Source organism: Vipera berus (assembly GCF_964194415.1).
Source record: "Vipera berus genome assembly, chromosome: 1".
Classification (NCBI taxonomy): Eukaryota; Metazoa; Chordata; class Lepidosauria; order Squamata; family Viperidae; genus Vipera; species Vipera berus.
In genome coordinates, this window is record NC_138202.1 from 137,955,703 (window position 1) to 137,977,856 (window position 22,154).

Genomic DNA, 22,154 nt, shown 5'->3' on the forward strand with positions numbered 1-22,154 from the left:
ATGAATATGTATATAATTTAGGAGCACAACATCATTATAAAATTACATCTGTGAGCTAAAAATTATACTTACTTTATCTTTTCATGGAAGCAATCGTAAATATATTTGTGAGAACTCTCCTTTCTATTCCCATAAACATACAATTTTCCTTTATAAATATGCACTATTTATAGTTCTCTTCCCATTCCACAGACTGCCCATCCTTGCTCTTAATGGACCAGAAAGCAAATAAATAATCTATGGAGGGAGTATGATGGCTATTGCTTGTTGATGTTCTTCTCAATTTTCTCTAGCACTTATTGTCTAGAGGAGAAACAACAACCAATGTATGCATTTGAACAAATATTACATTGCAAATGCTAAGAAGCTTGTTCCCATGGCTTTTGTCCTCCGAATCTTTGAACTATTGTAATACACATCTTCATAACTACTATTATTTGAATCTCATTTGCTGTAAGGTCATTTCCTCCTAGTCACTCATAGGATTTTTTGAGAGTCAACCAACAGTCTTTGTGTCACTAATGAGGAATAAGCTTTATATTACTTCACTGATGTTTCATGGTTGTGACTCAAAAAGCTGATATAAATGATTTGTGAAAGGGGGGGTTCACCTAAAAGACATGTCTGTACGAGCTGAAGAAATGTATTTGCAACATTCAGTAGAATATAGTTTAGAACATCCCCTAGAGTTATGTTTGTCTAGAAATGAAAGAAAATCAAAGATATATGAGTCTTATATAGGTTACAAAAAGGTTACATCAGTCTTGAAAAGTAGCAAAAACAGAGTTCTACTATTGACATCGGGAGTGTTTAGTGCAACTGGGGCATTTGTTTGGACTCAGAGTTACTGCTTGAAGAACAGGTGGCTGCTGTGGCCAAGAGTCATTTGCCCAATTGCTTCTCCAAAGCAAATTGTGACTGTTCTTTGATCTGAAAACCCTTCTCACCATCATTCATGCCCATCTCCTCTCTGGATAATTGCAACTTGCTCTGTCATTAAAGACCATCTGGAAGCTTCAACTGATATGAAATACAGCTCCTTCAAGCAGTTGTGGGAGCTCCAGAATTTTTCATGTAACTAGAGCTGCACTGGTTTCTGCTTCAGCTTCTGGGTGCAATTAAAGGTGCTAAATGTTACTTTAAACCCATATATAAATCTCAGGGCATAACTATCTATGGGATTGTCTACTCCTAGCAGCTCCTGTCCTTTCAGTAAGACTGAGCTGGGTAAGCTCACCGTGGCTTCCTTCCCATAGGACTGTCACCTACAGATGTCAAGCCTTTTTGCTGCTTCACTTGATTTGGAACAGCCTATCACCCTGACGTGGTGGCTCAGTGGGTTAGGACGCTGAGCTTGTCGATCAGAAGGTCGGCTGTTTGGCGGGTCGAATCCCGAGTGCCGCATAACAGAGTGAGCGCCTGTTACTCGTCCCAGCTTCTGCCAACCTAGCAGTTCAAAAGCACGTAAAAATGCAAGTAGAAAAATAGGGACCACTACGGTGGGAAGGTAACAGCGTTCCGTGTGCCTTTGGCATCTAGTCATGCCGGCCACATGATCACGGAGACGTCCTAGGACAAGTGCTGGCTCTTCGGCTTTGAAACGGAGATGAGCACCGGCCCCTAGAGTCGGAAACGACTAGCATGCATGTGCGGGGGAATCTTTACCTTTACCTTATCACCCAAGATCAGAGTAGCTTCTATCCTGTTTCATTTCAGGACAACTGTGGAAACTTTCCTAAAGAAAGCCCTAGGAGGGGACGTAAAAAATTTGGAATCTGATCTCTGGTCTATGGTTGGGTCATTTATTATTGATGGACTTTAATTCCTTCATCAGTAATCTCTGTTGTACTAAATGGCATGGAAATCCACATACTGTAAATAAACAAGGGAATAAATATTTTCTACAGCAAAAAACCCTAGAAGAATGTACTGGATAAAGAAGGAACTGAACTGGTTAAATAGCAATGCTCATTGCATCCACATTTGTGCACAGAGAAATCTAATGTTACTAGTGTAATTATTTTTTCCATTTCCCTCTGAAAACCAGAGCGACTTGCTGTGCCGAAGGTCTTTAAGGAACCTTTGGATTCTAGTGGTTTGTTATGCAATAAACAAGCAAATCATAACATTGTAGATAGAAAACAATTATAATTATATGCAGGGCTTTTTTTGTCATAGAACGCTCAGAACGGAGTTCCGGCACCTTTTTTGGATGGAACCTTGTAGGGTAGGCAAGGCGGGTTGTATGACGTGTGAGTTCCGGCACCTTTTTGTTTTACAAAAAAAGCACTGATTATATGATACCTTCTTCAGCATTGAGGCCAGACTAGAAACATATAAAGTGATTAATGTGCTTGGAAATTTGGCAAACAGTTGATGGTGGATTAGATCCAAAGTTAAGTACAAACAAGCAAACAAAACCCCACAGATTTTATTTATAATGCGTTCCCATCCAGAATGCAGTTTAGTAATTATTAATAAATAAGAACTAAACAGCAATTAAAAGACTATTTTTGGAATAGGGTGGCCTTAAGAAATCTAATAAATAAATGCAAAAAGATAATATAAAATAATATCCATATATAACATTACAATCACAATAAAAATAATAATACAGGTAGTCCTTGATTTACAACCATTCATTTAGGGATCGTTCAAAGTTACAATGGCACTGAAAATAGTGACTTATGATTGTTTTTTCACACTTGTTGTAGCCTCCCGGTGGTCACATGATCAAAATTCGGACACTTGGCAACCGACATGTTTTTATGACAGTCACAGTGTCCCAGGGTCACGTGATCCCCTTTTGCGACCTTCTGACAAGCAAAGTCAGTGGGGAAGCCCAGTGGCATAGCGTGGGGGGTGCAGGGGGGGCCGGCCGCACCGGGCGCAACTTCTGGGGGGGGCGCGCTCGACGGCGCCGGGATCCGGCAGGGCGGAGGCACCGGAGCCCCAGCCGGGAAGGGCCTGATGCCCCACGGCGCGCCACACACACACACACACACAAACACACAACCACACAGCGTGACTCCTCCTTCGGGCCGCTCCGCCTTCGCTCCGGCGCTGGACGGAAGCCTTCTCTCCCTCCTCCCCCCCGCAAAGGAGAAGGCGGCTCCTGAGCGTGCACAGAGCGCGGCCCTCCTGCAAGCCCGGGGCTCCGCTGCGGAGGCTCTCCCAAGGCGCTCCCGGGGTTGCCAAAGGCGGGGGGGCGCGGCGGGGCTTGAAAGAGGGTGGATTTCCCGTGGGGGGAGGATCGCTGCAGCGTCTCTCCGGGGGTCCCTGCTCTGGAACGAAAGCTGCGTCGGCAGGTTGCCGATCCAACCGTGCATCGGCGATCGGGACCGCCCCCCCGACACACGTCACCAGCAGCGAGAGTTTCCAGCCAGGCCGGCGAATCTTTGGGGTGAGGTGCCAAAGAGAAGGAGGCGGCTTGGCTTGGATAAGCAGCGTCTGGGCAGAAAATAGGTCGGGCGCCGCAGCAAGTATGAATTCCTGGGGTTCAGCCTAAGCAGGCAAAGCTGCAGGGTGGGTTGGTTGGCTTTTCCGGCTTTGGAATAACCTTGGGAAGCTGAGGCATTGTAAGTTGGAAGTCATTGTTTGTCGCCTAACATGTTGGGTCAACCCCACGCCACATGCTAAGCCATAAACCGTGGTTGGTATCCAGGGTTTAGGACAAGATGGAGAAAACTAGCCAATTGTGGGATCATAAATCTTGATGAAGCCCATCATCGCTCCATGTGATGTATGCACTCAATCTACAAACGTAGTCCAAGCCTATTCACATCTGTTGTAAGGTCATTCTCTCGTGGGGTTTATCCTGACGTCCACTAAGAGTGGAACAAACATGCCCCATTAACCATTTTCAACGCCATGTCCTCTCTTTGTCTCATCCTAAATCACAGCTGAGGCACCTTAAAGTTGCCTTGTTTCAGTGTTAAACTAGCATTTTCCCTCTTCTCCAGAGACCCTTTTTTGCCTTGAACCTAACTCAGGGGTAGGCAACCTTGGCTCTTTTATGACTCATGGACTTCAACTCCCAGAATTCCTGAGCTAGTGGAAGAGACTCGAGTGCTAAAATCCACAGGTTAGGGGGCGCAAATTACTTGCCTTGCCCCGGGTGCTGACAACCCACGCTACGCCACTGAGGAAGCCGGATTCACTTAACAACCTTGTTACTAACTTAACAACTGCAGTGATTCACTTAACAACTGTGGCAAAAAATGGGGCAAAACTCACTTAACAACTGTCATAAAATGGGGCAAAACTCACTTAACTACTGTCTCACATAGCAACAGACATTTTGGACTCAATTGTGCTCATAAGTTGAAGACTCCCTGTGCTCAGTGATAAATGCCTTACAGAGAGCAAGGGAGCACTTATTTAATGGAGGCATATTCTTCTGCCCTGAGCTCTGGTCTCAGTCCTACAGAGGTTCTACTATGATTTATATTCTATTACTTATCACTTGTTTTTATGTACAGTGAGAGCTTATGCACCAGAGACAAATTCCTTGTGTGTTCACACTTGGCTGATAAAGAATTTTAGTTTTAAGTTATTTGTAAAAATAATAAAGGCAGGAATAAATAAATAAATAAAAGATGCTTTTAAAAAATCCCATGAGCTTCAGTTTCTCAGCATCTAATTCTGAAATTGTTCTTCTTATTGTCTTATTTCTTATTCTCTGTTCTGTTCTGATCAATGAAAGTAAAAACATTAATATTGGAACATGCTGCAGTAGAATTGCTGGGATATAAAGTAAATGGATTTAGCCTCAAAAAGAAAATGGAAAACTTCATGGAAAACTCATAAATAGCTTGCAGTAGAAAATTAATTTTCTTGGATCCACTGATTCTGGCAAAGCTTTGAGGACTGGCCCCAAATTAACATTTAACTACAGATCTGACAAGTGAGTTTTTACTTTAAAATATATCTGGATCATGAATTTCCATATTGAACATGATAGTATGATTTTTGCAACTTTCACAATAGGCAAAGCCCTGTCTGTGTTATTGATCCAAGCAGTTTGTTTGGGCATATACTCATTCTACGATTTTACGCTCATCAAGAAAGCTTTTTTTGCTCATTGGAGATTCCAACTCAAGGACAGCTCTGTTAAACATTAGAAAGACTACTGTTTATCTTGCTATAGCTGGCATTTATGTATGAAAGCTTAAGAGAATCCTTGGAGCAATTACAATCCTTTTAGCATTAGCACTATAATGGTTCCATGTTAACAGCCTGCCTGAAAAATAACCACATAGGTTATTGCACATATCAAAAATATTCTCATTGAGCTTAACAACAATGATTCCCCAGCATCTATTTTTATACAACCTAGTTATTTTGAATATCCTCCACCACCACCACCACCCCCGTAAATACTTTCTCATCTATTGTTATGTAACAGTCAACAGGAAGCTCACATCCATTATTCATAGCCTGTAGAAATAGATGGTTAAAATTTGCTCTGCTTGCACTTTGGAAAATCAATTCTACAACAGTGTTTTGCCAGAGAACTTACATAATATAATGGCTGTGTAATTATTTCCTGTGATATTTGGAACTATTTTCTTAAACCACGACAAGTCACATTTAGGGAATGGGAAGGGGGATTTTGAGGTTCTAAAATGTATTAGTTATGAAAAATATATAAGCCCATAAAACATTCAATGCTAAATCCAGCTTTAGGATTAAGAATACTTAAGAATCCTATGTATCAAAATATGTAGATATGTGCATTCAGACCCTTTAGCCCAACTGTCCTATTCTGATTTAGAAAACTATATAGTTGAAGAATTTCCTCTGCAAGTGATTATTTTTAACCTAAGAGATGAATTCAAGCTTCTATAAAAGCTACTTTTTCTGATTTTCAGGGTATGCCTCTAAGATCTAAATGCTACCTATAGGCACAGAATGAGACTGGAAGTGGACTTATAGAAGAAATATCACTCCCTTCCCTGTCAAATTATATGACTTCCTATTATTCATTTTACATACTGTATACACTTTATACTAATGCTGTATATTAGGCGTGTTTCCTTTTTTGCAGTTTTACGTGAACATCTCATGGGTTTTCTTAACTCTAGGCACCCTTTTGTAATATTTAGATAGTCATAAAACCATAAAATCCTATCCTTCCAAGGTTTAGAAGAGACCCTGAAGATAGTCTAATGCTTTACCCAGTGCAGCAATCCTCTATTGAAACTGTTATGCACTGGGCTTTTGGAATATCACCACGTGCGTTAGTTCTCCAGCAACCCAGACAGGACGTCTCCAGTCCTGCAATTGGTCAACTTTGGGAGGCAAACTTGGGTTCAATCCGATTGGTTGCTACCAGAGGGTCTGGCTATATATTGAGGCAGGGTGACTCCAAATCCTCAGTACAGTTTCAGCTTAAATAAAGAATGAGTTTCTCTGTACTCAACTGTGTGTCTTCATTCCTGCTCATCAGAGCCCATGACATAATAGAAACATTCTCAACAGATGGCCATCTAGTCAGAGGGTCTAGTCCAGGGGTAGGCAACATCGGCTCTTTTATGACTCGTGGACTTCAACTCCCAGCTGGCTCAGGAATTCTGGGAGTTGAAGTCCACGAGTCATAAAAGGGCCGAGGTTGCCTACCCCTGGTCTAGTCAGATAAAAATCTCAAGCAAAGGAGAATATGACATCTCCCAAAGCAGTCTGTTCCATTATTAAATATCTCTTACTGTTAGATTTTTCCTGATGTTCATCTGAAATCCACTTCCTTCAGATTTAAATCCATTGTTTCTTCTTTTCTGGAACAATTCTGAAACAACTCTACCTCATCTTCTATGTGGTAACCTTCAGATACTTAGAAAACTATCATTGTTCCCTGTATTCTTTTCTTTCCAGACTAAACACACACAGCTTCTCCAGCCATTCCTCATAGATTTTTCCCCTCTGACTTTTATCGTCCTGACTGCTGTCATGAAGACATGCTCCAGTTGGTTGGAGTCTTTCCTAAAAGGCAATGCTATATTCTAGAGGTGGTTGGAACAGTGCAAGACTGAAAGGCATTATGACTTATTTATCCTATAAAGGAGGGGTCCTTCACCCCCGGTCCACCGACCAGTACCTGCCCATAGCCCATTGGGAACTAAGCTATGCAAGCAGTGGGTGAGTGTGCAAAACTCCACTTGTGCAAGTGGCATGCATGTGTGCAAAATCATCCCCTCACCCATCCAATAAGTTCTTCCTGCTTGGGTACAGTTACAGCCTGTTTCACCCAACTGAGGTTGTCAAAGCCTCCAGACTCTGGGCAGATTGATAGTACCTCTTGTGTGACCTGGAACTGGTATAGTGTTATTCATCTGGGTGTCTTCCCTGTCCCACAATCATCAGTGGGAACTACCTACTGAGAGAGAAGGGCAAAACCATTGTAAAAAAACTGTCTCCAAACTCCAATACCTGCAGGTGGTCCAGCTAGATACCATGGTCGATGTTACAAGTTCCCTATCCGCTGAGTTCATTTTACCAAGGACCAACTTTGTTCTCTTTTTATCCCTAGCTAAAAAACATGTTTAATTCCTTCAGATTTTTTTAGTCATAAGTGATTCCGCTTCTAATATTGTAAAACTTGCTTTGCTATTTATCAGACTTCATTTTTTAAATTTAATTTAAAGCAATAAAAAGTAAAAGTTATCTTTTCCCCTTAACATTAATAGAAAAATATCACTTTAATTATTCTAAAATCTCATAACATTTTAGAAATGGGCACTAATCAACTGAATTATTGATATTCTGGTGTGTGGGGCTACAGTGAAATTGCAAAATCTTCCTATCTTGGCTGCTTCTGCCAAACCAGTTTTTTTCCTACAAGATCACACAGCCAGATTTATTATTATTACTATGCTTTGTCACACAGTCAATCAGATGTTCAGACTGGATTTGGCATTTTTGTCCGCTTATTAAGGACTTCCCAAGAACTTGAGATAGGCAACGTGGATGTTCGATGGTGCTACAGATATTGTTGCAGGATGACAGCTGTTCTGAGTAAAGCTGCTTTGTGCAATTGATTGATGGTGAATTTGTTAATGCCAATTGTATTCAAGTGGTGCTATAGCTGTGGTGGGATTGCACGTAAGGCATCTATTACTACTGGTACTACCTTTGCTTTTTTTTAACCACAGTCATTCTATTTCCAAGGTTCTGGGATAGGCAGATATTGTTGTTTGATGGTGTTAAAGGTATAGCAGAATGTAAGTTGCTCTAAGTAAAACTGCCTTTTGCAATTGACTGATGGTGATTTTGTCAATGCCGATGGTATTCAAGTGCTGCTTCAGATGTTCTGGGAGTGCTAGTAATACTATCTTTGCTTAATTTTGCCATGTTATTCTACTATTTGCAGATCTTTATATTTGGTGATTTTCTCCAGTTCTTTCTCTTTTGTTCTGCTGGCTTCAGGTGCTACAACATTCACTATCCAGATGTTTTTGTCTTTCTTATCTATAAATATTATATACACAAAAATGTGAAATCCCAGCTGCTAGTTCTTTAGCTGGTGTTGGCCTTCATTTGCATCAAGTTATTTAAGGTTATCATGATGTAGTATATTTGTTGATCCAAGTAATGCAGCCTTTAGTAATTGACTGATAGAAATTTTATGAATGTGCAGATTTTCTAAATGCCATTCAAGATTTTTTGCTATGCATTCAGTATGCTGATAGCCACTGGGATCACTATGGCTGGTTTATGCCATAATCTTCCAGTTTTGATTTTCATATCTTAAATTGTGACCTTCTCCAATTCTTTGTCTTCCATTCTACTATTTTCTGGTATTATTATTATTTTATCCTACATATACATGCATACATACATATAGTACATACATGCATACATGCATACATACATACATACATACATACATACATACGGTAAAGGTTTCCCTGTCCAGTTGTGTCCAACTCTATGGTCACTACCTTAACCATTACATCAGACATGTCAAACTCGTGATGCCACGTGATGTCACGCAACATATCAGGATGGTTTTGCCATTGCCGGCAATGGGGTGGGCGCAGCTTCCGGATGATGCATCTGGCCCGCAGGCTGGCAGTTTGACACCCCTGCAGTACATGAAACTGGTTCATGTTATTATATAGTTTCAAAAATCTGTGGCCACATGGGAGAAGACCATACACATTAGGACAATATTACTGTAGCTTTACGGTAGATTTCTTATATGAGATACAATACCAGACAGGTATCTAATATTAGCTTAGTGTTACAGGAGAAAACTATATTGCAAGAGCCCCCACACTTTTAAGAGAAGGTCAACAAAATCCTTTATGTGCTTTAAGACAATTTGTGAAAGGTATAATTCTGAAGTAAATGAAAAAATGTGCTAACATATTGTGCCGTACAATATATAAATGTTGCAGGGGGAAGCCAAAATGATGAAAGATGGAAAAGTTTTCAGAGTTATCCAAGAGAACTGTTGGGATCCAGAAGTTCGGATTAAACAGATGGACAAATCAGGTACCCTCAGCTTGAGTGTATAGAATTTGGATATCAGTGTGATATCAGCAGTTTTAATGAAACATTCATAATTAACCTTTAAAATATCTTTATGTCAAATCAGTTAAAGATTATCAGTAAAGGACAACAAAATGATCTGCAACATCAAGAGGAGATTCTTTTTTTTTAATGTCATATCTGCTGAGGCTGATAATCAGGAAACTTCTTATACATGTTATCTGGGCATTGATAACACTCAGCTCTGTTTCTCCATTAAGACCTATGCATGTTCTGAACCAGTCTCCAGTGATATGATGGATGAGGGGCAATAAACTGAGGATGAATCCTGACCAAGACATATCAACTAGATAGCTAGTTCTAGGTATAGATAGTTGGAAGACCGGCTGCATTTTTGTCCGCAGAAAGAAGAAAATAGTTGAAGGGAGGGGGAGGGGTTCTAGAGTATAAGAACTCCTGGATCAGACCCCTGACTCTAACTAGTCTAGCTGTGTGTTCTCACAGTGACCAGCCAAAGTAGGACCCTCCTCTCCCACCCAATGGCCTTCCAAGGCAGATCCAAGGCTAGCATAGACTGATCCCCATTTTTTAAAACTTCCCTTAGCAACATCTCCAATCAATTGCTTCAGCATATTTGAATGGGCAGTATCAGGGTTCCTGATTTAGAAGCATCTCTGTATTTATGGAGGAATAAGGTTGAAGATCAAATTCATAATGTTCTGAATTACAATTGGATAAAATTTCCAGAACTCAATTCATTTATATTCTTTGCTGCATTGGCACACCTGGGATTCTAGAAGTGAAGTATATTCTTTTTGTTGGCTAATTTGGATCACAAGATGTCCCAACAAGAGACAGGATATCCTGTGGCATCAAGAAAGATTAGAGCCAGCAACAGAAAATGAATTATTTTAAATAATACCCTGCTTTCTCTATTTGTGTATAAAAAAGTTGGTGAATGTATTATTTGAAACTTTTATGAATTTTAACAATTGGGAATGTTTTTGCATTAGTGAATTGATTTATTTAGTAAACTAATTGCATTGACTCTCTAAGGAAGACATGTCAAACACAAGGCCCGGGGGCCAGATCCGGCCTGTGAAGTGGTTTCATGTGGCCCGTGAAGCCATCCTGGAAACAGTGAGGGAATGGCCCCCACTGCCTTGGCCCTGGCCCAGAGACCTTCCTCCTGCCAGAGACCCTCAGATCTGTCCCACTCCTGCCCAGGCCCCCATAGTCACCCTTGATGCGAACAATGTAGAGCTGGCCACGCCCACCCAGTAGGCCATATGCACTTTAGGCATGCCCACCCAGTAGGCCACGCCCACCCAGGCCACACCCACCCGGCCCCCTGAGGGCAACCGCAATGCTGATGTGGCCCTCAATGAAATTGAGTTTGACACCCCTGCTCTAAGGTATCTGAATGTTCCTTTTCCCCATAAATGTTATCTTCTTTTCCTCAAACGTTCTTATTGATAATACTTCTTTAAAAATTACATTTGAAGTATACAGCTCTTCTTGAATTTTATGCCAGTTCATTTATTAAACCACAGTTTAATTTATACTTCCTAATGGTGTTGCAATTTAGGTTAATTTGGGTTGATCAACATTTGATCAATTATACTGTGACTTTTCTATCCACACTACAATATTCTCTGCTTAGGGTTTTTCCCTGATTTTGTAGGATAGTAGTTGGAGTGATTAAAGGATTCATGGTTTTTATTTTGGAGCTGTTATTTTGTCTTTAATAACAAGTATAATATCTATTCAGACTCTTTTCTGAGGATTCTGAGACTCTTAAATAGATGCTATCTGTACTTAACTTTGTGAAGAATGGCATTTGGTTCTTTCCTCCAAAAGTAACATTTTGCCTGCAAGTTTCACCTAATGCCACCAAATTCCTGACTGCCCTGAAGAGATGGTTGTGGAGGCTCTACAGATTTCCACACACTCCCTTCAAAAATGTAAGGATAAATAGTGAACAGGGTCCATCATTTTCTAAGCCACCTTGGTCAAAGAGATTTTTGTAACTTATACAACTAATGGCAATCAGTTGTTGGAAACCAATAATAACTTAATGTCTACCATTGACAAGATGACTTTGGAAGCAATTCCTGTCACCGTATATGGAAAAAAACTGTAACAAAAAAGACATGCGTGCTGATTCAGCATTTTTAAGGCTCTCTCACTGCTAATGGATAAATCAGTTCATTATTTAAAGTCATGTATACCTTTTCTGTTCCATAGGAGTCTCCATTCAGGTACTTTCGACGGTTCCTGTCATGTTTAGCTATTGGGTAAGTCAATAGAAAGAATTATTTTCATTTGTGCTGCAGCAGTCAAAAGCTACCCGTGCAGAAAGAGAGGCAGTGGCTTTTGTAGTCAGCCCCCTCTTCCAAACATTGATTTGACACTCCCTCTCCCAAGTCTCTTCCGATAGTGAAAAAGAAATACAGTGCTCAATGTCTTCAATAAATGGGGGGGGGGGAAATCCATGTTTTTGGAAGACCTGTAGCAGCTTGGCAGAACCTGCAGGATGGAAGGATGGAGGTTTTCATTTTATTCTCCCAAAAGGCCTCATATCCTGCCCCACTTCTTGACCCTTGGAGTAGTGGCTTGTTATTACACATTGCCGCATCTTGTCTTTTAGGGGTGCTTCCCAGGGCACCTTTCCTTCTAACCCTGGCACATGAGGGAGAAAGGAGTACCTTACCTTGGCATTTACAAGATGAAAAATAAATAATTGCTCTGAGGCCAACTCTTGGCCATATAGTGTCAAAGTATATAAGACCTAGGGATCTTAACCCTTCTCCCTTTGGAAATAAATTAGTTTCAGAGTACGGTATAGACAAAATTATTATTATTTTAAAAAGGCAAAATTATAGAAAAACTGTACTTAGTTTTACATTTTAGAATGCAAGTAATCTATGCTGGAGAAGATATGTGTTGTGTCAGTAGTTTAATTAAATGGGTTTTCCTTGAAGCGGGAAACCCTGGGTGCAATTATTGGATAGTGCATTTTCGGTGGGAGTTTCTGGGCTGGGGATTGGTTACTGTTTAAACGTATCTGAGTATTTAAGAGGGAGTTCAACCGTTAATAGCCAGTTGACTTATGTGACTAATAAACGTTCTTGTTCAAAACCTCACTGTGTCGCTCGTCTCTTCGAACACAACAATTGGCGACGAGGATGGGATCGACGGCGGACCAGTGAAGGAACGGCGATAATCAGCTGCGTGCAAGGCGGAAAAAAAAATTTAAAACACAGTCAACTGCGAGATAAACGCTGCCGAACAAATAAAGCTAATAATGGCGCAAGTCGGCTCTCTGAAAGAGTTCGATCCCCACTATCCAGAGGACTGGGAAGAGTATGTAGGCCAGGTCGACGGGTTCCTGTTAGTTAATGGCATTACCGACGACCGAAAGAAAGCCACAGCTCTTTTGACCATCAGCGGCACGCCCGTGTACCGGATCGCCGTCGGCCTTTGCCAACCGCTGCCAGTGTCCAGTGTCTCCTACGCAGACTTATTGGCCAAATTGAAGGTTCATTTCACGCCAAAGAGGTCTGAATTAATTTGGAGGCGGATTTTTGAAAAACGAAATCAAAGACCTGGCGAATCGATTACGCAGTTCGTGGCAGCGGTGAGAGAGGCGGCTTTGCGTTGCAAATATGACAATCTCGAAATTAGAATTCGAGATCGAGTGGTGCTGGGCTTGCGAGATGAACATCTTCAAAATCGCATAATTGCTAAGCCCACAGGAGATCTGCAAGAAGTCCTCGATGAATTGCTGACGTACGAATCAATGGGAAACCGGGACACCCCCCCCCCGCAACAGCATGGGCACTTCAGCTGAAATAAATCTAGAGAGCCATGTGGACAGCGGGGAGGTGGATCAACAATGGGAGGCCGACATAGCCGAAATCACCAGAAGATTCGGGAAAATGGCGGCAAGACCATCGCGCATCGAAGGACCAGACCAGGGTCGGAGACAACAGCCGCAAGCACCGCAAAGACCACCAAGGGACAACCAGTCCAGACCGAGAGACTCGGACACTAGTTGTGGTAGCTGTGGGGGTAACCACCCCAGAACAACATGCAGATTCCGCTCAGCAAAATGCAGAATGTGTGGAAAAACGGGCCACATCCAGGCCATTTGCCGCAGCCGACTGCGAGACAACCGCATCCATGAAATCGACGTTTGGGCCGAAGGTAAGGTAACCCCTAGTTATCGTGGCAGAGAGACCCCTAGACCTAAGGAACTTCAATCCAACCGCGGGGAGGCGGCGAGAGTCAACCACATAGGGAAACAAAAAATTAATCATATACTGAGGCCTAAGTTAAAAATTGTAGTCCAATTGCAAGGAATACCCTGCAAAATGGAAGTAGATTCAGGGGCCTCAGTATCAATAATTTCGTGTGAAACCCTGAAGCACATCGAACACAAAAGTGGTCACAAAATTCCACTTAATCCGACTAAAATCCAGTTAGCTGATTTCCAAAAATCTCCCATAGAAATTAAGGGAAAAGTCACCATTAGGGTTAAATATAAGGGGTTCAATGGTTCGCTGGACCTGTTAGTGACCGATGGCCAGAGAACCAGCTTGGTAGGCCTAAATTGGTTCCCAGCCTTAGGAATTTGGGTTGGGGGAATAAATACGATTCATAGTAAGACCCTCAAATCTGTCTGCGATGAGTTCGCAGACGTGTTTGATGAGTCTTTAGGTAAATATAAAGGCCCCCCTATTAATTTTAATTTGGACCCTGCAGTTAAACCCATTAGGCTAAAGGCCCGGAGGGTGCCTTTTGCCCTTAAACAAAAAATCGAGGCCGAACTAGATAAGCTAGTAGGCCAAGGCGTGTTAGAACCGGTCGAGGGAGGCCTGTGGGAGACACCAATCGTCACACCCCTAAAACCTAATGGGGATGTGAGGATTTGTGCCGATTATAAAGCCACTTTAAATTTAGGAATGAAAAAACATGCTTACCCGGTCCCGACGGTGAAGCAGGTCCTCGCGACGATCCAGGACGGCGCCATCTTTGCCAAGCTTGACTTGGCGCAGGCGTATTTACAGCTTACCGTGTCTAAGGAAGCCGCCGAGGCCCAAACGATTGTTACCCACAAGGGGGCGTTTCGCGTTCACAGGCTTCAATTCGGTATTGCAGCAGCTCCAGGCATCTTCCAGGAGGTGATGGAGAGGACCTTAAAGGGCATACCTGGTGTATGCCCTTACTTCGATGATGTCCTGATTGCTGGAAAAACTGAAGAAATTTTAGCTGATCGGTTGGAGCAGGTATTGGGGAAATTTAGAGATGCAGGGCTAAAATTAAAAAGGGAAAAATGTTTTATTGGGGTTAAATCAACAGAATTTTTAGGTTTTAGAATAGATGAGAAGGGCATTCACCCAACAACCGAAAAAATTAAAGCAATTAAATTGGCACCTGAACCAAAGAACAAGGCTGAATTACAAGCCTTTTTAGGATTAGTCAATTTTTATCATACATTTTTGCCACATAAAGCTGCTATTGCTGAACCATTACATAGGCTATTAGACAGGAAAACCCCTTGGCAATGGCAGGAAAAACATAGAATCAGTTTTCAAACTTTAAAAGACATTTTGTCTAGCCATTCCACAGTCACACACTTTATTGAAAACAAGCCAATTTATTTAGCGTGTGATGCTTCACCTTATGGTGTTGGGGCTGTCATCAGCCACATGGACGATGAAGGTCAACAAAAGCCAATTGCATATTATTCCAGGACGCTTACCAAAGCTGAACGGAATTATGCACAAATAGACAGGGAAGCTTTAGCAATTGTGGCAGGTGTAAAAAAGTTCCATGATTACCTTTATGGTAGGAACTTTACTATATTTACTGACCACAAACCCTTACTGGGACTGTTTACTACTGATAAGCAGACACCTCAGATCATGTCTCCTAGGATGCTTTGTTGTTGTTGTTAGCTGCGAAGTCGTGTCCGACCCATCGCGACCCTATGGACAACGTTCCTCCAGGCCTTCCTGTCCTCTACCATCTTCTGGAGTCCATTTAAGCTCACGCCTACTGCTTCAGTGACTCCATCCAGCCACCTCATTCTCTGTCGTCCCCTTCTTCTATTGCCCTCAATCTTTCCCAGCATTAGGCTCTTCTCCAGTGAGTCCTTCCTTCTCATCAGGTGGCCAAAGTATTTGAGTTTCAATTTCAGGATCTGGCCTTCTAAAGAGCAGTCAGGATTGATCTCCTCTAGGACTGACCGGTTTGATCGCCTTGCAGTCCAAGGGACTCGCAGGAGTCTTCTCCAGCACCATAGTTCAAAGGCCTCAATTCTTTGGCGCTCAGCCTTTCTTATGGTCCAACTTTCACTGCCATACATTGCAACTGGGAAGACCATAGCCTTGACTATACGCACTTTTGTTGACAGGGTGATGTCTCTGCTTTTTAGTGTGCTGTCTAGATTTGCCATGGCTTTCCTCCCCAGGAGCAAGCGTCTTTTAATTTCTTGGCTACAGTCCCCATCTGCAGTGATCTTGGAGCCCAGGAAAATAAAATCTGTCACTACCTCCATTTCTTCCCCATCTATTTGCCAGGAATTGAGAGGGCCGGATGCCATGATCTTGGTTTTCTTAATGTTAAGTTTCAACCCAAGTTTTGCACTCTCCTTCTTCACCCGCAACAAGAGGCTCTTTAGTTCTTCTTCACTTTCTGCCATTAGAGTGGTATCATCTGCGTATCTTAGGTTGTTGATATTTCTTCCGGCAATCTTAATTCCAACTTTTGATTCATCTAACCCTGCCTTTCTCATGATGTGCTCTGCATATAAGTTAAATAGGCAGGGCGACAGTATACAGCCTTGCCGGACTCCTTTCCCAATTTTGAACCAATCAGTGGTTCCGTGTCCAGTTCTCACTGTTGCTTCTTGGCCCGCATATAGGTTTCTCAAGAGACAAATAAGATGGTCTGGTACTCCCATCTCTTTAAGAACTTGCCACAGTTTGTTATGATCCACACAATCAAAGGCTTTAGCATAGTCAATGAAGCAGAAGTAGATGTTTTTCTGGAACTCCCTAGCTTTCTCCATGATCCAGCGTATGTTGGCAATTTGATCTCTAGTTCCTCTGCCTCTTCGAAATCCGGCCTGTACTTCTGGTAGTTCTCGATCCACATACTGCTGAAGTCTAGCTTGTAGGATTTTAAGCATGACTTTACTAGCATGAGAAATGAGTGCAATGGTGCGATAGTTTGAACATTCTTTGGCACTGCCTTTCTTTGGAATTGGAATGTAAACTGATCTTTTCCAATCCTGTGGCCACTGTTGAGTTTTCCAAATTTGCTGGCAAATTGAGTGTAGCACTTTTACTGCATCGTCTTTTAAGATTTTGAATAGCTCAGCTGGAATACTGTCACCTCCACTAGCTTTGTTGTTGCTCAGCTTTTCTAAGGCCCACTTCACTTCACATTCTAGGATGTCTGGCTCGAGGTCAGTGACCACCTCATTGTGATTATCAGGGACATTAAGCTCATTCTTGTATAGTTCTTCTGTGTAATTTTGCCACCTCTTTTTAATCTCTTCTGCCTCTGTTAGGTCCCTGCCATTTTGGTCCTTTATCATGCCCATTTTTGCATTAAACGTTCCCTTCATCTCTCCAATTTTTTTGAAAAGATCTCTGGTCCTCCCTATTCTATTGTTTTCTTCTATTTCTTTGCACTGTTCATTTAAGAAGGCATTCTTATCTCTTCTAGCTATTCTCTGGAATTCTGCATTCAATTGGGCGTATCTTTCTATTTCTCCCTTGCCTTTCGCTTCCCTCCTTTTCTCAGCTATTTGCAAAGCTTCCTCAGACAGCCATTTTGCTTTCTTGCATTTCTTTTTCTTTGGGATGGTTTTGGTTGCTACCTGTTGTACAATGTCGCGAACCTCTGTCCATAGTTCTTCAGGCACTCTGTCTATCAGATCTAATTCCTTAAATCTATTTGTCACCTCTACTGTATATTCAACAGGGATATGATTTAATTCATACCTCAGTGGCCTAGTGCTTTTCCCTACTTTCTTCAGTTTAAGCCTAAACTTTGCAAGGAGAAGCTCATGGTCTGAGCCACAGTCAGCTCCTGGTCTTGTTTTTATTGACTGTATAGAGCTTCTCCATCTTTGGCTGCAGAGCATATAGTCAATCTGATTTCTGTGTTGACCGTCTGGTGATGTCCATGTGTAGAGCCGTCTCTTGGGTTGTTGGAAAAGAGTGTTTGCTATGACCATTGTATTCTCTTGACAGAATTCTATCAGCCTGTGCCCTGCTTCATTTTGCATTCCAAGGCCAAACTTGCCTGTTATTCCGGTTATCTTTTGGCTTCCTACTTTAGCATTCCAATCCCCCATGATGATAAGAACATCATTTTTTGGTGTTAGTTCTATAAGGTGCTGTAGAGCTTCATAGAACTGGTCAATTTCATCCTCTTCAGCACTGGTGGTTGGGGCATAGACTTGGACTACTGTGATATTGAATGGTTTGCCTTGGATTCGAACTGAGATCATTCTGTCATTTTGAGGATTGTATCCCAGTATTGCTTTTCCTACTCTTTTATTGACTATGAAGGCTACTCCATTTCTTCTGAGGGATTCTTGCCCGCAGTAGTATACCTGATGGTCATCTGAATTAAATTCACCCATTCCTGTCCATTTTAGTTCGCTGATACCTAAGATGTCGATGTTCAGTCTTGTCATCTCTTGTTTGACCACGTCCAGCTTTCCTTGATTCATGGATCTTACATTCCAGGTTCCTATGGAGAAAAAATCTTTACAGCATCGGACTTTCCTTTCACCACCAGACACATCCACAGCTGAGCGTCCTTTCGGCTTTGGCCCAGTCGCTTCATTCTTTCTGGCGCTACTAGTACTAGCCCTCTGCTCTTCCCCAGTAGCATATTGGACGCCTTCCGACCTGAGGGGCTCATCTTCCAGCGTCATATCGTTTTGCCTTTTGGTACTGTCCATAGGGTTTTCATGGCAAAGATACTGGAGTGGGTTGCCATTTCCTTCTCCAGTGGATCACGTTTTGTCAGAACTCTCGGGTATGACCTGTCCGTCTTGGGTGGCCCTGCACGGCATAGCTCATAGCTTCATTGAATTACGCAAGCCCCTTCGCCACGACAAGGCAGTAATCCATGAAGGGGTAGGATGCTTAGGTGGTCTATTTTCCTGTCACCATACTCGTTCTCCCTGAAACATAGACCAGGCAAAGAGATGGGCCATGCAGATGCTCTGAGCAGACTGCCTCTAATTGACACTGAGGGCGATCCTGCACCTGTGGGCCAAATTATGTCCTTACACGAAATACCTGAGTGCCCGCTAACTGCAAGGGATATTGCGGCAGCCACTAAGAAAGACCTAATTCTCAACAGAATTTCAGCCTGGGTTCAAGGGGGTTGGCCCAATAAAAATCCCGACCCTAAATTCACACCCTATTTTCGGAGGAAAGACGAATTATCTTCACATTTGGGTTGTATTTTGTGGGGCAACCGAGTGGTCATCCTGGAAATCCATAGGAAGTCAGTAATTGCAGAGCTACATGAAGGTCACCCGGGGATTGTCCGCATGAAGGCATTAGCTAGAAGCCACTTGTGGTGGCCCGGGTTAGACACAGCAATTGAAGAGCGCGTATCTGGTTGTTATCAATGTCAACGATCTAGGCCGGAACAGGCTCACACACCAACTCATAAGTGGCAGGCGGCTAGGAATCCATGGTCACGCATTCATATTGATTTCGCAGGGCCATTTCAGGGCCTGACATTCCTGGTTGTGGTGGACAGTTTTTCCCGGTGGTTGGAGGTTGTGCCTGTTAAATCTATGTCATCAGCTAAAACAATTCAGGTTTTGAGGGGCCTCTTTGCCACCCATGGGTTACCTGATGTAATTGTCTCTGACAATGGCCCCCAATTCACCTCTGCTGAATTTCAGGATTTCCTCAAGGCCAATTGGATTAGGCATGCGACTTCGGCACCCTTCCACCCTTCCACCAATGGCTTGGCCGAACGGAACGTTAGAACAACAAAAGACGCTCTGAAACGGATGATCCGCGGCAACTGGCAACAGAGATTGGCACAATTCCTACTGACGCAACATACTACACCTTGCACGGCCACTGGAAAAAGCCCAGCAGAAATGAGGTGGGGAAGAAGATTAACCACAAAATTGGACAGACTTCACCCTGACAGAATACCCGCAGAAGCTGAGCCAGTTACTCCGGCCCGGTCTCTCACCATTGGAGACTTAGTGTGGGCCAGAAACTATGGTCTGGGGGACAAATGGATTCCAGGGGTGGTCATTAACATCACGGGGCCACTATCTTACACTATTGAGGGGGAAGGGAATAGAGTAATCAGGAGACACATAGACCAATTAAGGAAAAGGGCCCCTGAAATTGTGCAGGATGATGTGGGTCAAAACACGCAGACACATGATGTTACATTCAGTCCTGACCAGCTTGGCACAGCAGTTTGCGGGGATGGAGAGGTTGGAGAGGAAACTCAAATCAGGGTAGCAGAAACAATTCTACAGCATGGCATTGCTGATTGGGAGTTGTTTCCGGTGGAAAGCACAATAGTATCCCATACACCTCCAGCGCAACAACAAACACAACAACAACAAACCACTAACGTTGCAACATCAGAGTCATTGCCCCAAACATCTGGGCCAATAGCAAATTGCCAGACAGCAGATAAAACTGTTGTCAGCAAGACTAATAGATACCCCACGAGGGTTCACAAGCCACCAACATATCTAAAAGACTATGTTAATAAATAACATTAACTGGGGGGGAAGGGGTGTTGTGTCAGTAGTTTAATTAAATGGGTTTTCCTTGAAGCGGGAAACCCTGGGTGCAATTATGGATAGTGCATTTTCGGCGGGAGTTTCTGGGCTGGGGATTGGTTACTGTTTAAACGTATCTGAGTATTTAAGAGGGAGTTCAACCGTTAATAGCCAGTTGACTTATGTGTACTAATAAACGTTCTTGTTCAAAACCTCACTGTGTCGCTCGTCTCTTCGAACACAACAATATATGAAGTATATCTTTTTTTCAGTCCAAAGATCTAGCAACTTCATATGAATAGAACATAAAATGAAACCAATGGAACATGTAAAAATAAATTTTGTACAAGATGATGCTGATTTGCTGCCAATAAGAGTAAGCTGACTTGTAATATATTAATGCCATAGGTTCCCTGAAGGTTTGGTTGCAGCTGACAGAAGGCAATATTTTTAAATTATTATTCATTTTAAACTTTTTTTTGCCATGATGAACTGGATTTAGCTCCTTAGGCCATCCCTAAGATGGATCAGAATTAGGGATATGCAAAATTCTTCATTCCAGGGATAGAATGTTCTAGACAACACTAGAACATTCTCTCTCCCCCCCCCCCCCCGACTATCATTTGCTCCATTTGTTTCTGCAAATCAAAGGTTTGGAATAGTAAGTGGTTCATAATGTTCTAAATGAGAATAGTTTGCACACAATTATTCAGAAGTATAGAAAGGTCAATAGTACTAAGAGTTGTTGAATAGTGCCCCAGCAGCAGGAGGCATAGCGTATCTCTTAGCAAGTATTGCTTATAAGCAGCCACTTCTTATTTAAAACCAGTCTCAAAGCTAAACTGGAATAATTGGTTTGATTCAAGAAATCTTGGAATTGGTTCATGTATTCCAAATACCTCATCCAACCATACAATTTTGATATTGCCTGGGACTTGTTTCCAGAAGAAAGCAACAACAAGCATATTCTTTATTGTTCCAAAGAAACTACATGAGCATGAATTCACAAAGAGGAGATATCAGTACAATTTTCACAGGAGGATGCCATTGGTTAAAGTTTTAGGAAAATTCACCCTCCCCAGTTGTAGCTAACATTTCAACACCATGAAGAAATTTGTTCAAGCATGCAATTTTGATTTAGCAGAAATAACCCTTTTTCCTCGTTTTTTAACATGATGGAGAAATGAAATGAATTAAAATCTTCCCACATTTAAATCCAGATGACAATTAAAATTGGTATATACTCTTCCAACATAATTATGTTGGAAATTACAGCCTCCCAAAATACATTTAACTGTCATGGTGCCAATTCTACACATATTTACTCTTTAATTACTGTAGCTTCAGTCCTTAAGAGGCAGCAATGTGTTCAAGTATTAGCGCCACCAGGAGAACTGAAATGATTGCAGAATTATATCTAGGACTGTAATCCCCAGGTAAATTCTGCTCTTCCACTGTGCAATAGCTTAAACAGATATTGTTCCTGCAACAGGACTTTGTGTTAGAAATGTGTTTTTCAAGGGAATTGAATAAACGCTGCGTCCATATTTTGTTATCCATGTTTTAGCCATTCAAAAGAGTAGTTATCAACAGCCTTATTTTGAAAGTATCAAACGGGGAAATGTTCAGGCATATTATCCCAGATTTATCTGCCACATTTAAAACAATTAATGAAAACCAATCAGGACTTTAGCAGAGATCCCCCACACCTGCTGAAGACATCTCTGACCCTTGAGTCACTCAGAGGTTGGCTAAGCAGTATGGAAAGAAATCATATTTTGGTTTGGATCCAAATATGCTATATGTTTGGGTGTGTGTGTTTATATATATATATCTGTGAGAGGGAAATGTCATGGGA

At 42.1% G+C, this 22,154-nt stretch overlaps 1 protein-coding gene across 1 annotated transcript in view; it reads left to right on the forward strand.

Annotated features, from left to right (window-relative positions):
• Positions 1-22,154, forward strand: part of ACMSD (aminocarboxymuconate semialdehyde decarboxylase) — a gene marked incomplete at both ends in the record, with an annotated part of 67,103 nt that overhangs the window by 31,509 nt on the left and 13,440 nt on the right. The window contains 2 exon segments of the mRNA XM_081342086.1: positions 9,399-9,495; positions 11,740-11,789. Coding sequence (XP_081198212.1) covers positions 9,399-9,495; positions 11,740-11,789 — 147 coding nt within the window.